The sequence below is a fragment of the Gymnoscopelus microlampas genome (genome assembly GCF_963454915.1).
Source record: "Gymnoscopelus microlampas genome assembly, chromosome: 1".
NCBI classification, from domain to species: domain Eukaryota; kingdom Metazoa; phylum Chordata; class Actinopteri; order Myctophiformes; family Myctophidae; genus Gymnoscopelus; species Gymnoscopelus microlampas.
The window spans coordinates 6476886-6492998 of record NC_139962.1 but is presented as its reverse complement, the minus strand read 5'-3'; the positions used below and the strand labels follow the sequence as shown (position 1 = coordinate 6492998).

General features: G+C 42.9%; 1 protein-coding gene across 1 annotated transcript; it reads left to right on the top strand.

The window, feature by feature from the left end:
* Positions 1–530: 530 nt before the first annotated feature.
* Positions 531–1454, top strand: LOC311050707 (kelch domain-containing protein 3-like; the record flags this gene model as incomplete). The annotated part of the gene is made up of 1 exon (XM_084064818.1): positions 531–1454. One exon carries the CDS (start codon positions 531–533, stop codon positions 1452–1454), a length of 924 nt encoding a protein of 307 aa, XP_083920944.1.
* Positions 1455–16113: the final 14659 nt, after the last annotated feature.

Here is a 16113-nt window from a genome sequence, read left to right as displayed (position 1 = left end):
AAGAAATTGGCCTCCTCGGGAACGATGCAAGTAGGGAACGATGCAAATAAGAAAATCCATATTCCACCTTGTTAGGTAATATCCGTTATACCGTTGTCGGACTACCCATTGTAACTGTCTGTCTGTGTCCCTTTTGTGACCATATTTGGAGATCCCTGATGTTATCAGTATTATGCCCAAATATGGGCATATCAGGGGGGTCGGCGGGTCTGTAGAGTCCCCATCAGCATTCTCTGATTGGCCGACCCAACCCATCGGCTTCGATTGGCTAAGCTTTATGTGACCTTTGTGTCGCTGGCTATATAAGTGGGAGCACGCACATTTCCTTTGCAGAACCAGATCTTATTAATTATGTTTTCTTAACTTTGTTGGTTTCTGACATGTTATATTGGTCGGTGTGTCTGAGAGGAACACCAAAGAGACTTCATTGTGCTGTTGCAGTGGGACACAAAGTGTACTGCTCTGAATGGTATGAACATGGCAAAAGGTACGTTGTATATCACACTGACGTGCGTTGTATATCACGCTGGATGACGTTTCCTCCAGCAACAACTGGAAGAGGAGAATGTCCCCCCGAAGTACCCTCCAAGCGCACACTGCACACAGCTGTGCTGATTGGAGATATCATGTACATCTGGGGTGGAGTTGTTACTCACAAACAGGAGTACTGCAACGTGCTTTATGCATTTGATGTTGACACCCACAGATGGTTCAAGCCCGAGGTTTCAGGGACTGTTCCAGAGGCGAGATGCGGGCACTCAGCCTGTGTCTTGGAGAAGGTCATGTATGTCTATGGAGGATACAGCCGTATGACTGGACTCTATAATGACATCTACAAGTTGGACACCACCACACTGGTCTGGTCTTTAATTACCAGAGGCACTTTACCATCAACAGGTCACTCTGCCACCATCATAGGGACAAAGATGTTTGTATTTGGAGGCCAAGGGGCCCAGGGGGTCCGCTACAACAGCATCCGTGTGTTTGACACAGAGACCAACTGCTGGCTGAGAATGCCTATTATACAGCTTCATCCAGAAGGACGCGATGATCATTCAGCCTTTGCCTACAATGGAGAGCTGTACATATTTGGTGGTGACAACAGTCGTCTGGACCGTACCTTCAATGATCTGTGGAAATTCAACCCAGAGACCTTCTCCTGGAAGAAGGTTGAGCCCAAGGGGAAAGCTCCTTGTTCATGGATGTCTGCAATGTGCTGTTGCATGGTGGGAGATCGTATCATCCTCTTTGGAGGATACAGATACACATCCATTCCAGTGAATGTTGAAGATGAAGCTAAGGACGAGATGTCTGACCTGCTGTACATCTTACACTTGAGTCCTAATTTGAAGACTTTATGCAAGTTAGCAGTTAGTCAGTATGATCTGGAGCTGTCAGAACTCCCACATGACATCAGGTGGGAGCTGGCAGCCATGACCACCAACAGAAACTGAAGAAATAACATTTAAAATCAAGGTTCAAGGTTACCTCTATTGTCATTCATATACACAGGACAACTTCAAAGCAGAATTAAATGACATTACATCCAGCCCTTGAATCTAATTATGAAACACTATAAAAGCTATAGAAGCTTTTAGAGGACCTGTCAGTTCTTCATCGTGGCTATTCACCTTATTCCTGTTTTTCTCCAGGATGCCGCCATTGCCTCCAACAGAGGGCACCATCGAGTTTTTCTCTCTGTGCTGCTTCATTCAATATATCACTTCCGGCCCGCTGCCCCAGCCCCGAGTCGGGCCAGTCCAGAGCAGTAGATGGCGATAATGCACCTTAATGAGATGGTTGCCAACCTCCTTTAAAGACAAGCAAGAAGTCGCATACTACATTGGGCCGTCTACAACAGTGTCGTAGACTGTGTATATACTGTCGTAGACTGTGTATATACTGTCGTAGACTGTATATACACTCCCGCAACACGGCACGGGTCTTCTTTTTGCGTTTTATGGTGGTTAGAATCCGTGAACGCTGTATCGACACCATCTACTGATATGTGGTATGTAAGTACAGAGGAAACCAAATTGATATGTTTCACACTATAGGATCAGATATGTGACTCCCAACCCCCCTGCCCCCTACGTTAGACCGGAAGCGGTGGGCGTGGCCAGGAATAAGGTGAATAGGCTATTTTTGATTGAGGTGTAGCAGTTAGCAAGCATTGACAAAACCATTGACTGAATGATGGTTGACCAATGGTTGCTGTTTACTGCAATACACCTTTTTTTATTTCAACAAGGCGCAGTTTTTTTGTTTTGTTTTTCATAATGCTGCCAAGATTTTTATTTTATTTCTATGCTGAAATACATACAAACACCCACGCACGCACGCACGCACGCACGCACGCACGCACGCACGCACGCACACACACACACACACACACACACACACACACACACACACACACACACACACACACACACACACACACACACACACTTAAACTTATACTTATACTTATACTTACACTTATATGTCCAATGTAGTTACTATTTATAATATTTATAAGACATTATTTATATTGAACTTATTAAAGATGGAGTGCCATGATATTTTTCAACCCTAAAACCTGATCATAAGGTATTATTATTATGTAAGGATTTTTTTCAACAAAAAAAAAGTGTACAGAAATTGTTTAAAAAAAATGTTTTATGTGGACACGCCTCCAGTTCATTAAGTATGCCTGGTTCTCACCTTAGCACCTCCTCCACCACCTTAGCACCACCCACCTGTCCTAGTCCCTCCTCCTCCTCAAGCCCACACCTGTTGTGTTATGATAATGAGGGGGAGGGTATGTTTTTTGGGGGCTCTGTGATGTCACTAAAGGGCTGTTTCTCTATTGGCACGTTTGACCCTCAAGATTTCAGCCTCCAGGAAAAAACTCCAAATAGTCAGAGAAGACATGAAACACCGTAAAACCACCAGCGGGGGCCTTAATGAAGTTCTATCAACCTCATAGACACATGAAAAACAGAAAAAGTGCAAAAACATGGCACTAGCTCTTTAACAAGGGTTTCAAATGGGTCTACCATTATTATTTGTAATCTGTGAATATACCTATACCTGGCTTTGTTAAAGTATGTGTTTGTTATGTGATTCCAATTTATAATAATACGTTCAATTCATATAGCGCTTTTCTAAGTACTAAAAGTCTCCCTCAAATTTGTATGGAAATTATAGCCAATCGGAAGGGAATGTCTGCATGACACAGTCATGCTTATCACATGACTCAACGTGCAGCAATTTGTTTTGAGTTTTGAATAAAATCTTTAGGAGGAGTATAGCAACAAGTGTGTTTCGAAGAATATGCAAATATCCGAAATTCTAGATAGGCGGAAATGTAAAGTCCGGTCAAATACCCATAGACTTCAATGGAATGAAACTGCAACCAACAGTGGTTGAAATAATGGCCTTTAATGAGAACTGCAGCGTGTTCAATACTTCCGCACTGGCTTCATTTTCCAGGTGGAAAGCTTGCCGCCTGTTGCAGCCTGACAGGGATAAATATCCAGTTTTTTAAATCAGTTGTCCTGGAAGGACAAACAATGCACCACCGTGTCCTCCTGGACACAACTTGACAAGCTATCAGTCCTGAGCAGACGTTTCAGTCCCCCTAGTGCAGTGCTTCTCAAACCTTTTCATGTCAAGGACCCCCAAAGTGGTATATATCTGGCCCGTGGACCCCCATCTGAGAATGTTTTGTGCCAGAGATCCGCAGAAGAGAAGATCTATGTCATTTATTTTCAAAAATAGCAGATGTACAAGCTCGCAGCACGGCACGAAGTGACGTGCTGTGTGCTTGTACATCTGCTATTTTTTATATAGCCAAGGCAACATCTTTTGCCCGGGGGGCCCCTGGAACCCCTCCAAGGACCCCTGGGGGTCCCCGGACCCCACTTTGCGAACCACCGCCCTATAGCGCCACCATTAGAATGGACAGTGAACTAACTGTGCAGAACACAGCAAACGACCACCTCTGGCTGTCTGCCGTGCAGCTTGAAAAGCAGAAAGACGCTTAGACTCACCTCTTTTAATATAATAATAATTCTAAAGAAATAATAATAATACATACAATTTATATAGCGTCACCCAGCTCATTTCACTAACAGCAGCGGCTCTCAAAGTGGGGTCCGGGGACCCACATTATAGGATAGGATTCAGTTAAACCACTTTAACCCTACATCGGATATTTGAAAATACAAGCCGATCTACAAGCGGGCATCTACAAGCTCACGATGCGTTGTGAGCTTGTAGATATTTTCTTTGAAAACCTTTAAACAATGTGAATTTCTAAAATTATTTTTAGGACATTTAAAAGAACACAAACCTTGTATGGGGGATCCCTGGCACACAATGTTTTCAGTTGGGGGTCCGTGGCCAAATATCTCTCTCTCTCTCGAGGTGGTCCTCAGACGAGCCCTTCATCGTCGCCTCCAGTCATCCCGGTTCTCCATACATCTGGCCGGCTCGTCGGTACTTTGTGCTCCTGCATCTTTCTTGAGTATACGTTCACGTATGTTAACCCATTAAGACCGGGAAACCACTTTATCCATTATCTTATACTTTGGCTATTAGAAAATAGAGTGCCGCACTATGAGCTTGTAGATGTGCTATTTTTGAAAAATCGTGAACATTTGTGCAAATCCTTAAATATATATATGTAACAGTTTTTTGAAAAAACTTATGTTGCTCTAATCAGTGGTTTTCAAACCTTTTCATGTCAAGGACCCCCAAAAATGATATGTATTTGGCCGCGGACCCCCATCTCAAAATATGTTGTTCCAGGGACCCCCCAGAAGCAAAGATTTGACTTAAAAATGTTCGCTTTAAAGAATATATATATTCAAAGAGTTACACACATTTTTACGATTTTTCAAAAATAGCAGATCTACAAGCTCATAGCGCGGCACTCGGTGCCGCGCTATGAGCTTGTAGATCTGCTATTTTTTTAATAGCCAATGGTTTAAGTGGTTACACAGATAAGTTCCCAATTTGAATTATTCCCTCATACAGATTCTTGTCGGTAAAACGTTCACTCTTGCTGATGTTACGTACGGCACGCAACATTCTGGTGTAGAATCCATCTGGAGACTTCTGCCGGGCTTGGCTTCTGGGTCCGGCATTGGCTGCCATAGAGACAGAACAGACTTTACCGTTGACGGGGGAGGTTGAGGTTCACTACACTGGCCATGTAGTTCAGGGCCCTCCGTGCAAGGGCCTTCCTCACTTTTCTTTTTTTCATAATCAATTAAATCATTTAGTTCGATTAACTGTTACAAGGTGAAAATCAATGCACCATTATACTTGCAAATTCAATTTGAGATGACAAGAGCAGCTGTTGGGCAGGGCACATGGGCAGTCGCATGTGAATTGCACTTAGTGTTCATTTAACTCAGGGCACACTTACAGGTCCATTACGTTCCAAATGTACACAGCAATGTTGCTCTGTGAGTTACGTTAACACTCATGATTTTTACAGTGTTCCCAGTGGGAAGGTCACAATCATCACGCTTACAGCACTAGTGTGATATTTAATTTACACACACTAACACACACTAATGCACACACTCGCACGCACGCACGCATGTACGGAGCCAGGTAGCGGCCTGTTGAAGCCTAGCTGTGTAGTTTGTGTGATTGGTTGGTACCTGAAGAGCTGATTGAGTGGTGCCTAGCTATTTTGTGTAATTTGCTATTGTACTGTGGTTGGTTGAATGTAAAAGGAAGGGTGGAGTCTGTATGAGTATATAAGGGGAAACAGCTCAGAAAGAGCGTAGGCTGCCATTGGGAGAAGTTGACACTTTGCCCCCATTTAAATTATTAGATTGTTTAGTTGTGTTTTCTTCAGATGTACACTTTTGACATTTTTGTTGTCCTGGCCTGGAACCAATTAAAAACCGTGTGTTTTTCTGCAAGCCTGCCTCCTGGTCCATTCCTGAAAATGTTCATGGTTTTCTATACTCCCACCACATTGAAAAAAATGTGTCACTTCCAAATGGATTTTTTAAATATGTATGACTCATTACTTAATGTGTGTGTGTGTGTGTGTGTGTGTGTGTGTGTGTGTGTGTGTGTGTGTGTGTGTGTGTGTGTGTGTGTGTGTGTGTGTGCGTGCGCGTGCGCGCGCGTGCGCGTGCGTGCGTGCGTGCGTGCGTACTCGTATATATTTCAGCATAGAAATATAATCAAATCAACAACATTTTTATCTCAGCAACATAATGAAAAAAAACTGCTCCTTGTAAAAAGGAAAATAAAGGTGTATTGCGGTAAACAGCAACCATTGGTCAATCGGTATTGATGCTTGCTAACTGCTACACCTCAATCAAACGTAACCTACCCACGATGAAGAACAGACAGGTTCTCTAAGAGCTTCCTTCCCCAAAGCCATTTTACACCACATATTATTTATATTTCTTTTATAGTATTTCATAATTACATTCATGGGCTGGATGTAATGTCATTTAATTCTGCTTTGAAGTTGTCCTGTGTATGTATATGAATGACAATAGAGGTAACCTTGAACCTTGATTTTTTAAACGTTATCTCTTCAGTTTCTGTTGGTAGTCATGGCTGCCAGTTCCCATCTGATATTATGTGGTAGTTCAGACTGCTCCAGATCGTATTGAATAACTGCTAGCTTGCATAAAGTCTTCAAATTAGGATTCAAGTCTAAGATGTACAGCAGATCAGACATCTTGTCCTTGGCTTCATCTTCAACATTCACTGGAATGGATGTGTATCTGTATCCTCCAAAGAGGATGATACGATCTCCCACCATGCAACAGCACATTGCAGACATCCATGAACAAGGAGCTTTCCCCTTGGGCTCAACCTTCTTCCAGGAGAAGGTCTCTGGGTTGAATTTCCACAGATCATTGAAGGTACGGTCCAGAAGAGAATAGTTGTCACCACCAAATATGTACAGCTCTCCATTGTAGGTAAAGGCTGAATGATCCTCGCGTCCTTCTGGAATAAGCTGTATAGAAGGTGTTCTCAGCCAGCAGTTGGTCTTTGTGTCAAACACACTGATGCCGTTGATGCTGTTGATGACCCCCTGGGCCCCCTGGCCTCCAAATACAAACATCTTTGTCCCGATAATAGTGGCAGAGTGTCGTGATGAAGCAGGTGGCCGATTGCCTCCGGTGTTAATTACAGACCAGACCATTGTGCTGGTGTCCAACTTGTAGATGTCATTATAGAATCCAGTCATCTGGCTGTATCCTCCATAGACATACATGACCTTCTCCAAGACACAGGCTGAGTGCCCGGATCTCGCCTCTGGAACAGTCCCTGAAAACTCAGGGTTGGACCATCTGTGGGTGTCAACATCAAATGCATAAAGCACGTTGCTGTACTTCCGTTTGTGATTAACATGCCCACCCCAGATATACAAAATATCTTCTATCAGCACAGCTGTGTGGCATATACCCTTGGAGGGTACTTCAGGGGTACGTTCTCCTCTTCCAGATGTTACTGGAGGAAACGTCATCCAGCGTGAAGACACTGTGTTAAAGATGTGCCCCTCAATGTAATCATACTTATCCCATCCAAAGCAGTACACTTTGTGTCTCACTGCAACAGCATGATGAAGCCTTCTCTTTGGTGTTCCTCTCAGACGCACCGACCAACGTAACATGTTAGACTCCAACAACATCATCAAAATATATAATTAACCAGATCTGGTTCTGCAAAGGAAATGTGTGTGCTCCCACTTATATAGACAGTGACACAAAGGTCACACAAAGCTTAGCCAATCAAAGCAGATTGGTTGGGTCGGCCAATCAGAGAATGCTGATGCGTTGACACCTGCCATTTGATTACTTAGTCAGTCTACTTTCCACAGTCAGTTTGCACTCTTCAGACATTCTCCACACATTCTCCACAGACGTTTACCACTGCACAAGGACTTTATAAGGCATATACTGATAACATCATGGATCTCCATATAAGGGCACAAAAGGGACACAGACAGACAGAGTTGCGGTTTTCTATACTCCCATCACATTGGAAAAAAAAGATCACTTCCAAATTGATTTAAACAAGACCAGGAGACCTGGTTCTGCCAGACCCAGATCTTACTTTATAAGATCAGAGCACTACGTCACGGCTAAGCCGGACTTCACCTGACGTGTCAGCCTGTGTATGCCCATGTATGGACGAAAGGGGGACAGACTTTTATGGCTGGGGCCTAAGGGCAAAGGGGGCATGCCCATGTATGGAGAAAACAGGTACAAAGCCTCATGTAGGCAAAAATATGTATGACTCATTACTTGCTGAAGGGAGTGTGTGTGTGTGTGTGTGTGTGTGTGTGTGTGTGTGTGTGTGTGTGTGTGTGTGTGTGTGTGTGTGTGTGTGTGTGTGTGTGTGTGTGTGTGTGTGTGCGTGCGTGCGTGCGTGCGTGCGTGCGTGCGTGCGTGCGTGCGTGCGTGCGTGCGTGCGTGCGTGCGTGCGTACTCGTATATATTTCAGCATAGAAATATAATCAAATCAACAACATTTTTATCTCAGCAACATAATGAAAAAAAACTGCTCCTTGTAAAAAGGAAAATAAAGGTGTATTGCGGTAAACAGCAACCATTGGTCAATCGGTATTGATGCTTGCTAACTGCTACACCTCAATCAAACGTAACCTACCCACGATGAAGAACAGACAGGTTCTCTAAGAGCTTCCTTCCCCAAAGTCATTTTACACCACATATTATTTATAGTTTTTTATAGTATTTCATAATTACATTCATGGGCTGGATGTAATGTCATTTAATTCTGCTTTGAAGTCGCTTTGGATAAAAGCGTCTGCTAAATGACTGTAATGTAATGTAATGTAATGTAATGTCCTGTGTGTGTGTGTGTGTATGTATATGAATGACAATAGAGGTAACCTTGAACCTTGATTTTTTAAACGTTATCTCTTCAGTTTCTGTTGGTAGTCATGGCTGCCAGTTCCCATCTGATATTATGTGGGAGTTCAGACTGCTCCAGATTGTATTGAATAACTGCTAGCTTGCATAAAGTCTTCAAATTAGGACTCAAGTCTAAGATGTACAGCAGATCAGACATCTTGTCCTTGGCTTCATCTTCAACATTCACTGGAATGGATGTGTATCTGTATCCTCCAAAGAGGATGATACGATCTCCCACCATGCAACAGCACATTGCAGACATCCATGAACAAGGAGCTTTCCCCTTGGGCTCAACCTTCTTCCAGGAGAAGGTCTCTGGGTTGAATTTCCACAGATCATTGAAGGTACGGTCCAGAAGAGAATAGTTGTCACCACCAAATATGTACAGCTCTCCATTGTAGGTAAAGGCTGAATGATCCTCGCGTCCTTGTAGAATAAGCTGTATAGAAGGTGTTCTCAGCCAGAAGTTGGTCTTTGTGTCAAACACACTGATGCCGTTGATGACCCCCTGGGCCCCCAGGCCTCCAAATACAAACATCTTTGTCCCGATAATAGTGGCAGAGTGTCGTGATGAAGCAGGTGGCCGATTGCCTCCGGTGTTAATTACAGACCAGACCATTGTGCTGGTGTCCAACTTGTAGATGTCATTATAGAATCCATTCATCTGGCTGTATCCTCCATAGACATACATGACCTTCTCCAAGACACAGGCTGAGTGCCCGGATCTCGCCTCTGGAACAGTCCCTGAAAGCTCAGGCTTGGACCATCTGTGGGTGTCAACATCAAATGCATAAAGCACGTTACTGTACTTCCGTTTGTGATTAACATGCCCACCCCAGATATACAAAATATCTTCTATCAGCACAGCTGTGTGGCATATGCGCTTGGAGGGTACTTCAGGGGGACGTTCTCCTCTTCCAGATGTTACTGGAGGAAACGTCATCCAGCGTGAAGACACTGTGTTAAAGATGTGCCCCTCAATGTAATCATACTTATCCCATCCAAAGCAGTACACTTTGTGTCTCACTGCAACAGCATGATGAAGCCTTCTCTTTGGTGTTCCTCTCAGACGCACCGACCAACGTAACATGTTAGACTCCAACAACGTCATCAAAATATATAATTAACCAGATCTGGTTCTGCAAAGGAAATGTGTGTGCTCCCACTTATATAGACAGTGACCCAAAGGTCACACAAAGCTTAGCAAATCAAAGCAGATTGGTTGTGTCGGCCAATCAGAGAATGCTGATGCGTTGACACCTGCCATTTGATTACTTAGTCAGTCTACTTTCCACAGTCAGTTTGCACTCTTCAGACATTCTCCACACATTCTCCACAGACGTTTACCACTGCACAAGGACTTTACAAGGCATATACTGATAACATCATGGATCTCCATATAAGGGCACAAAAGGGACACAGACAGACAGAGTTGCGGTTTTCTATACTCCCACCACATTGGAGAAAAAAAAGATCACTTCCAAATGGATTTAAACAAGACCAGGAGACCTGGTTCTGCCAGACCCAGCTCTTACTTTATAAGATCAGAGCACTACGTCACGGCTAAGCCGGACTTCACCTGACGTGTCAGCCTGTGTATGCCCATGTATGGACGAAAGGGGGACATACTTTTATGGCTGGGGCCTAAGGGCAAAGGGGGCATGCCCATGTATGGAGAAAACAGGTACAAAGCCTCATGAAGGCCGACCCCTTGGGTCTGGCAAAAATATGTATGACTCATTACTTGCTGAAGGGAGTGTGTGTGTGTGTGTGTGTGTGTGTGTGTGTGTGTGTGTGTGTGTGTGTGTGTGTGTGTGTGTGTGTGTGTGTGTGTGTGTGTGTGTGTGTGTGTGTGTGTGTGTGTGTGTGTGTGTGTGTGTGTGTGTGTGTGTGCGCGTGCGTGGCAGACATACCTCTATCCCAGCAGTTGAATATTGCCATTAACAGGTTGTATGTAAGCTCGTGTCACATATGGATTGGTTTATCTTCGGACTGGTCCTATGTGACTGACACGTCAATTTTCTTTAATAGGTTTAATGCACAGGTGTGTGTGTGTGTGTGTGTGTGTGTGTGTGTGTGTGTGTGTGTGTGTGTGTGTGTGTGTGTGTGTGTGTGTGTGTGTGTGTGTGTGTGTGTGTGTGTGTGTGTGTGTGTGTTTCAGCATACAGTAGAAATACAATAAAACGAACACCTTTGTTGTCTTAGCAGCATTATAGGAAAAAAAAGCCTCTTGTAAAAAGGAAGATAAAGGTGTCTTGAAGTAAACCGCAACCATTGGTCTACCATCCATTGGTCAATCGGTATTGATGCTTGCTAACTGCTACACCTCAATCAAACGTAGCCTACCCATGATGAAGAACTGACAGGTTCTCTAAGAGCTTCCTTCCCCAAAGCCATTTTACACCGCATGTTCTCTATAGTTTTTCTAGTATTTCATAATGACATTCATGGGCTGGATGTAATGTCATTTAACTCTGCTTTGAAGTTGTCCTGTGTATGTATATGAATGACAATAGAGGTAACCTTGAACCTTGATTTTTTAAATGTTATCTCTTCAGTTTCTGTTGGTAGTCATGGCTGCCAGTTCCCATCTGATATCATGTGGGAGTTCAGACTGCTCCAGATCGTATTGAATAACTGCTAGCTTGCATAAAGTCTGCAAATTAGGACTCAAGTGTAAGTTGTATAGCAGGTCAGACATCTTGTCCTTGGCTTCCTCTTCAACATCCACTAGAACGGATGTGTATCTGTATCCTCCAAAGAGGATGATACGATCTCCCACCATGCAACAGCACATTGCAGACATCCATGAACAAGGAGCTTTCCCCTTGGGCTCAACCTTCTTCCAGGAGAAGGTCTCTGGGTTGAATTTCCACAGATCATTGAAGGTGCCGCCCCAGTTGTTACCACCAAATATGTACAGCTCTCCATTGTAGGTAAAGGCTGAATGATCCGCGCGTCCTTTTGGAAGAAGCTGTATAGAAGGTGTGCTCAGCCAGCAGTTGGTCTCTGTGTCAAACACACTGATGCTGTTGTAGCGGCCCGCCTGGGCCCCCCGGCCTCCAAATACAAACATCTTTGTCCCGATGATGTTGGCAGAGTGTCGGTATGAAGCAGGTGGCCGAGTGCCTCCGGTGTTAATTACAGACCAGACCATTGTGCTGGTGTCCAACTTGTAGATGTCATCTACATGACAGAATCCATTCATCTGGCTGTATCCTCCATAGACATACATGACCTTCCCCAAGACACAGGCTGAGGGGTGACTCCCCTCGGGAACAGTCCCTGAAACCTTGGGCTTGAACCATCTGTGGGTGTCAACATCAAATGCATAAAGCACGTTGCAGTGCTTCTGTTTGTGAGTAACCAACCCACCCCAGATGTACACGATATCTTCTACTAGCACAGCTGTGTGCAGTGTGTAGCTTAAGGGTTCTTCAGGGGGACACTCTCCTCTTCCAGTTGTTGCTATCCAGCGTGAAGACACTGTGTTGAAGATGTGCACCTCAATGTAGTGCTGCTTATCACATCCAAAGCAGTACACTTTGTGTCCCACTCCAACAGCATGATGAAGGATTCTCTTTGGTGTTCCTCTCAGACACACCGACCAACGTAACATGTCAGACACCAACAACTTCAAATAAATATATATAATCAATCAGATCTGGTTCTGCAAAGGAAATGTGCGTGCTCCCACTTATATAGACAGTGACACAAAGGTCGCGCAAAGCTTAGCCAATCGATGCCGATGGGTTCGGTCGGCCAATCAGAGAATGCCGATGGGCCGGGTTGACACCTGCCATTTGATGACTTGTCAGTCTACTTTCCACAGTCAGTTTTGCACTCTTCAGACATTCTCCACACATTCTCCACAGACGTTTACCACTGCACAAGGACTTTACAGAACCCGCCAACCCCTCCTCCTCCCCCGTTATGGGTATATACTGATAACATCAGGGATCTCCATATAAGGGCACGAAAGGGACACAGACAGACAGACAGACAGACAGACAGACAGACAGACAGACAGACAGACAGACAGACAGACAGACAGACAGTTGCGGTTTTCTACTCCCACCACATTGGGGGGAAAAAATCACTTCCAAATGGATTTTAAAAATATGTATGACTCATAAATCTTTTTTTTTTTTTAAATAAAAAAAATATATATATATATATTTGATTTGGGCTTTACTTTCTTACTTTATTTATTTTCTTTTTTGCAAATTCTAGCTGATCTACAAGCTATTTTCCACTTGACCACGTAAACACTTAAGCCCTATAGGCTTAAGTGGTTAACATATGTTTTGTAATAATCTAAATCTGCAAGGTAACTATAACTAAAGCTATATATCAAGTAATTGTAGTGTAGTAAAAAAAAAAAAGTACAATATTGATTTGCTTCTTGAGTTGTTTTGGAGTAGAAGTATAAAGTAGTGTATAAAGAAGAATGGAACGTAAAACTACCTCAACATTGTATTACAGTACTTGAGTAAATGTACTCAGTAACTTTCCAGCACGTCCCCAGAGCCTTGCAGTGAACCTGGTAGACTAGAGGTTCATTCTGCTCTGATGCCAGGAGCTCATGGAGAATAATCCATTCAATCCACATCTGTGTCATTTTGAGATTTCTTTGGCTGTTCAAAAACAGCAGATATACAAGCTCATAGCGCGGCACCGAGTGCCGCGCCATGAGCTTGTAGATCTGCTTTTGAAAAATCGTGAAAGTTTGTGCAAATCTTTGGAAAAAAATCAAATTTTAAAGCGAACGTAGAGCACCGAAGTCTGACGTAATTTACGCATCCTACCTGGGTCGCGTTTTTTCCCCCCATTCTGAATTCCCATAGACGTGTTTAATGTCGCGTCAAATAAGAACTTTGTTCCAAAAATGAACAAATGATCCCGGCGGTTTGACTCTCATGGATATGAAGCATCAACTGACGGTGAGAAAACGCTAATGTTACTTCCGCAAAATGAGTTAGAACGAGTGACATCGGGACTTCTGCATTTCTAATTGTAAAATATTTTGTTCCAGGGACCCCCCAGAAGCAAAGATTTCATGAGTTACAAATGTTTGATTTAAAAAAATATATATATTCAAAGACATGCACAAATGTTCAAGATTTTTTTTTTAAAGTGCAGATCTACAAGCTCATAGTGCGGCACTCGGTCCACGCTATGAGCTTGTATATCTGCTATTTTTTAATATCCAAAGTATAAAATAGTGGTTAAAGTGGTTAAAATCTAAAATGACACAGATGCGTTTCCAGGTCTTAATGGGTTAAGGTTCTTGTGTCTCGGGCAGAGTCTAGGACATTGATTCCTATCAGCTGTGCTTCAAGCTGTAGCTATTTTTAATTGAATTCTATTGTTGTGTGATTGATGCCCTTGTTCTTTTGGTCGTATTTTTAAAACGCCTAGTAATCTCGACCAGCATCTCAAAGCGGCTTTGCGAGCTCAAATCAAGGTTTCAATGAATGAACAAGAGTTGGCCTGACTCTTTAACACACACTAATAAAAGTCCCAAATCCTCAGATTTATTCAATTCTTATTTGTTATTCCGAGACATTCACTTCAACGGTTTCCAATTGAACCCATATACCTCACTGACCGTAGTCCCCCATGGATCTATACTACATGTGCTCATTTGTTGTAGTCTACACCATCTCTTTGCCAAGTAAAAGTCTGGCATTCAAAATTGACTTGAGAAAAAGTACAAAAGTATTGGTATCAAAATGTACTTAAAGTACCGAAAGTAAAAAGTACTCATTATGCAGAAGGTCCCATTTCACAAGTTTTCAAATGTTTACAAATCTTGTGAAAATAGCCGATCTACAAGCATGTAGATCGGCTATTTTCAAATGGTGAAATTTATATTGGGCTGAAGTGGTTAATGTATGTTTTGTAATAATAATCAAAATCTACAAATTAACTTGTAACTAAAGTTCTCAAATAATCGTAGTAGAGTAAAAGTCCAATATTTGCAATAGTATTTCTCTGGGCGTCGCACGCGGATACCGTGTGTGTTTACAAACGGTCGGACAAGCGATCATAATGAATATGCATTTTCTGTGACCAGTTGAAAGTAAAAAAAAAAAAAAAAAAAGGAAAATTGCTGGCAGTGGGCAAACGCAGCCAGAAATAAGTCTGGCAGTGATGTAAACTTAAGTAAACTTTTTCCACCACTGGAGGTTTCTGCCAGACAGCAACAATATAAAAACATTCACCAAGAAGTGCGTTTCGGACCAACTGACATAAATATACCTATTGATTCTGTTGGTAACAGTTCAGTTAGCACCATGCAGTATTTTGGGGATACACACACACACAGATCAATTTCCTTTGACAGAGCGTATAGTGTAACTGCACACAAAGACAAAGTGGTTTCAAAACACCCAGTGGTTTAAAGTAACTAAGTACATTTACTCAAGTACCGTACTTAAGTACAATTTTGTGGTATTTTTTACTTTACTGGAGTGTTTCCAATTGTCTATACTTTTACTTCTACTCCACTACATCTCAAAGAAAAATATTGTACTTTTACTCCACTACAATTATTTGAAAACTTGAGTTACTTTGTAGATATAAATTATTACATTATAAAACATAAATTAACCACTTTAGCCCTTTTTTATACATAGGCTATTTGAAAATAGCAGATCTACAAGCTTGTAGATCTGCTATTTTCAAACATTTTAGTACTTTTGCATTTGGTACATTTTGATACCAATACTTTTGTACTTTTACTCAAGTCAATTTTGAATTCCGGACTTTTACTTGTAACAGCAGAGTAATTCTACATTGCAGTATTGATACTTTTACTTAAGTAAAACATTTGAGTACTTTTTTCCACAACTGAAAGCACCATGCCGCAGAACAGGCCCCGCTGTCTGTCTGTCTGTCTGTCTGTCTGTCTGTCTGTCTGTCTGTCTGCCTGCCTGCCTGCCTGCCTGCCTGCCTGCCTGCCTGGCTGGCTGGCTGGCTGGCTGGCTGGCTGGCTGGCTGCCTGCCTGTCTGTCTGTCTGTCTGTCTGTCTGTCTGTCTGTCTGTCTGTCTGTCTGTCTGTCTGTCTGTCTGGCGTGTTGAGATGATAAGGCCAGATAAACGACTGGGTTGATCAACACTAATGCCTTCAGATGCCTCACAGAGAGGCTTCATCGATGGAGGGAGGAGGCCCTGAACGACCCATCTGTATACACAC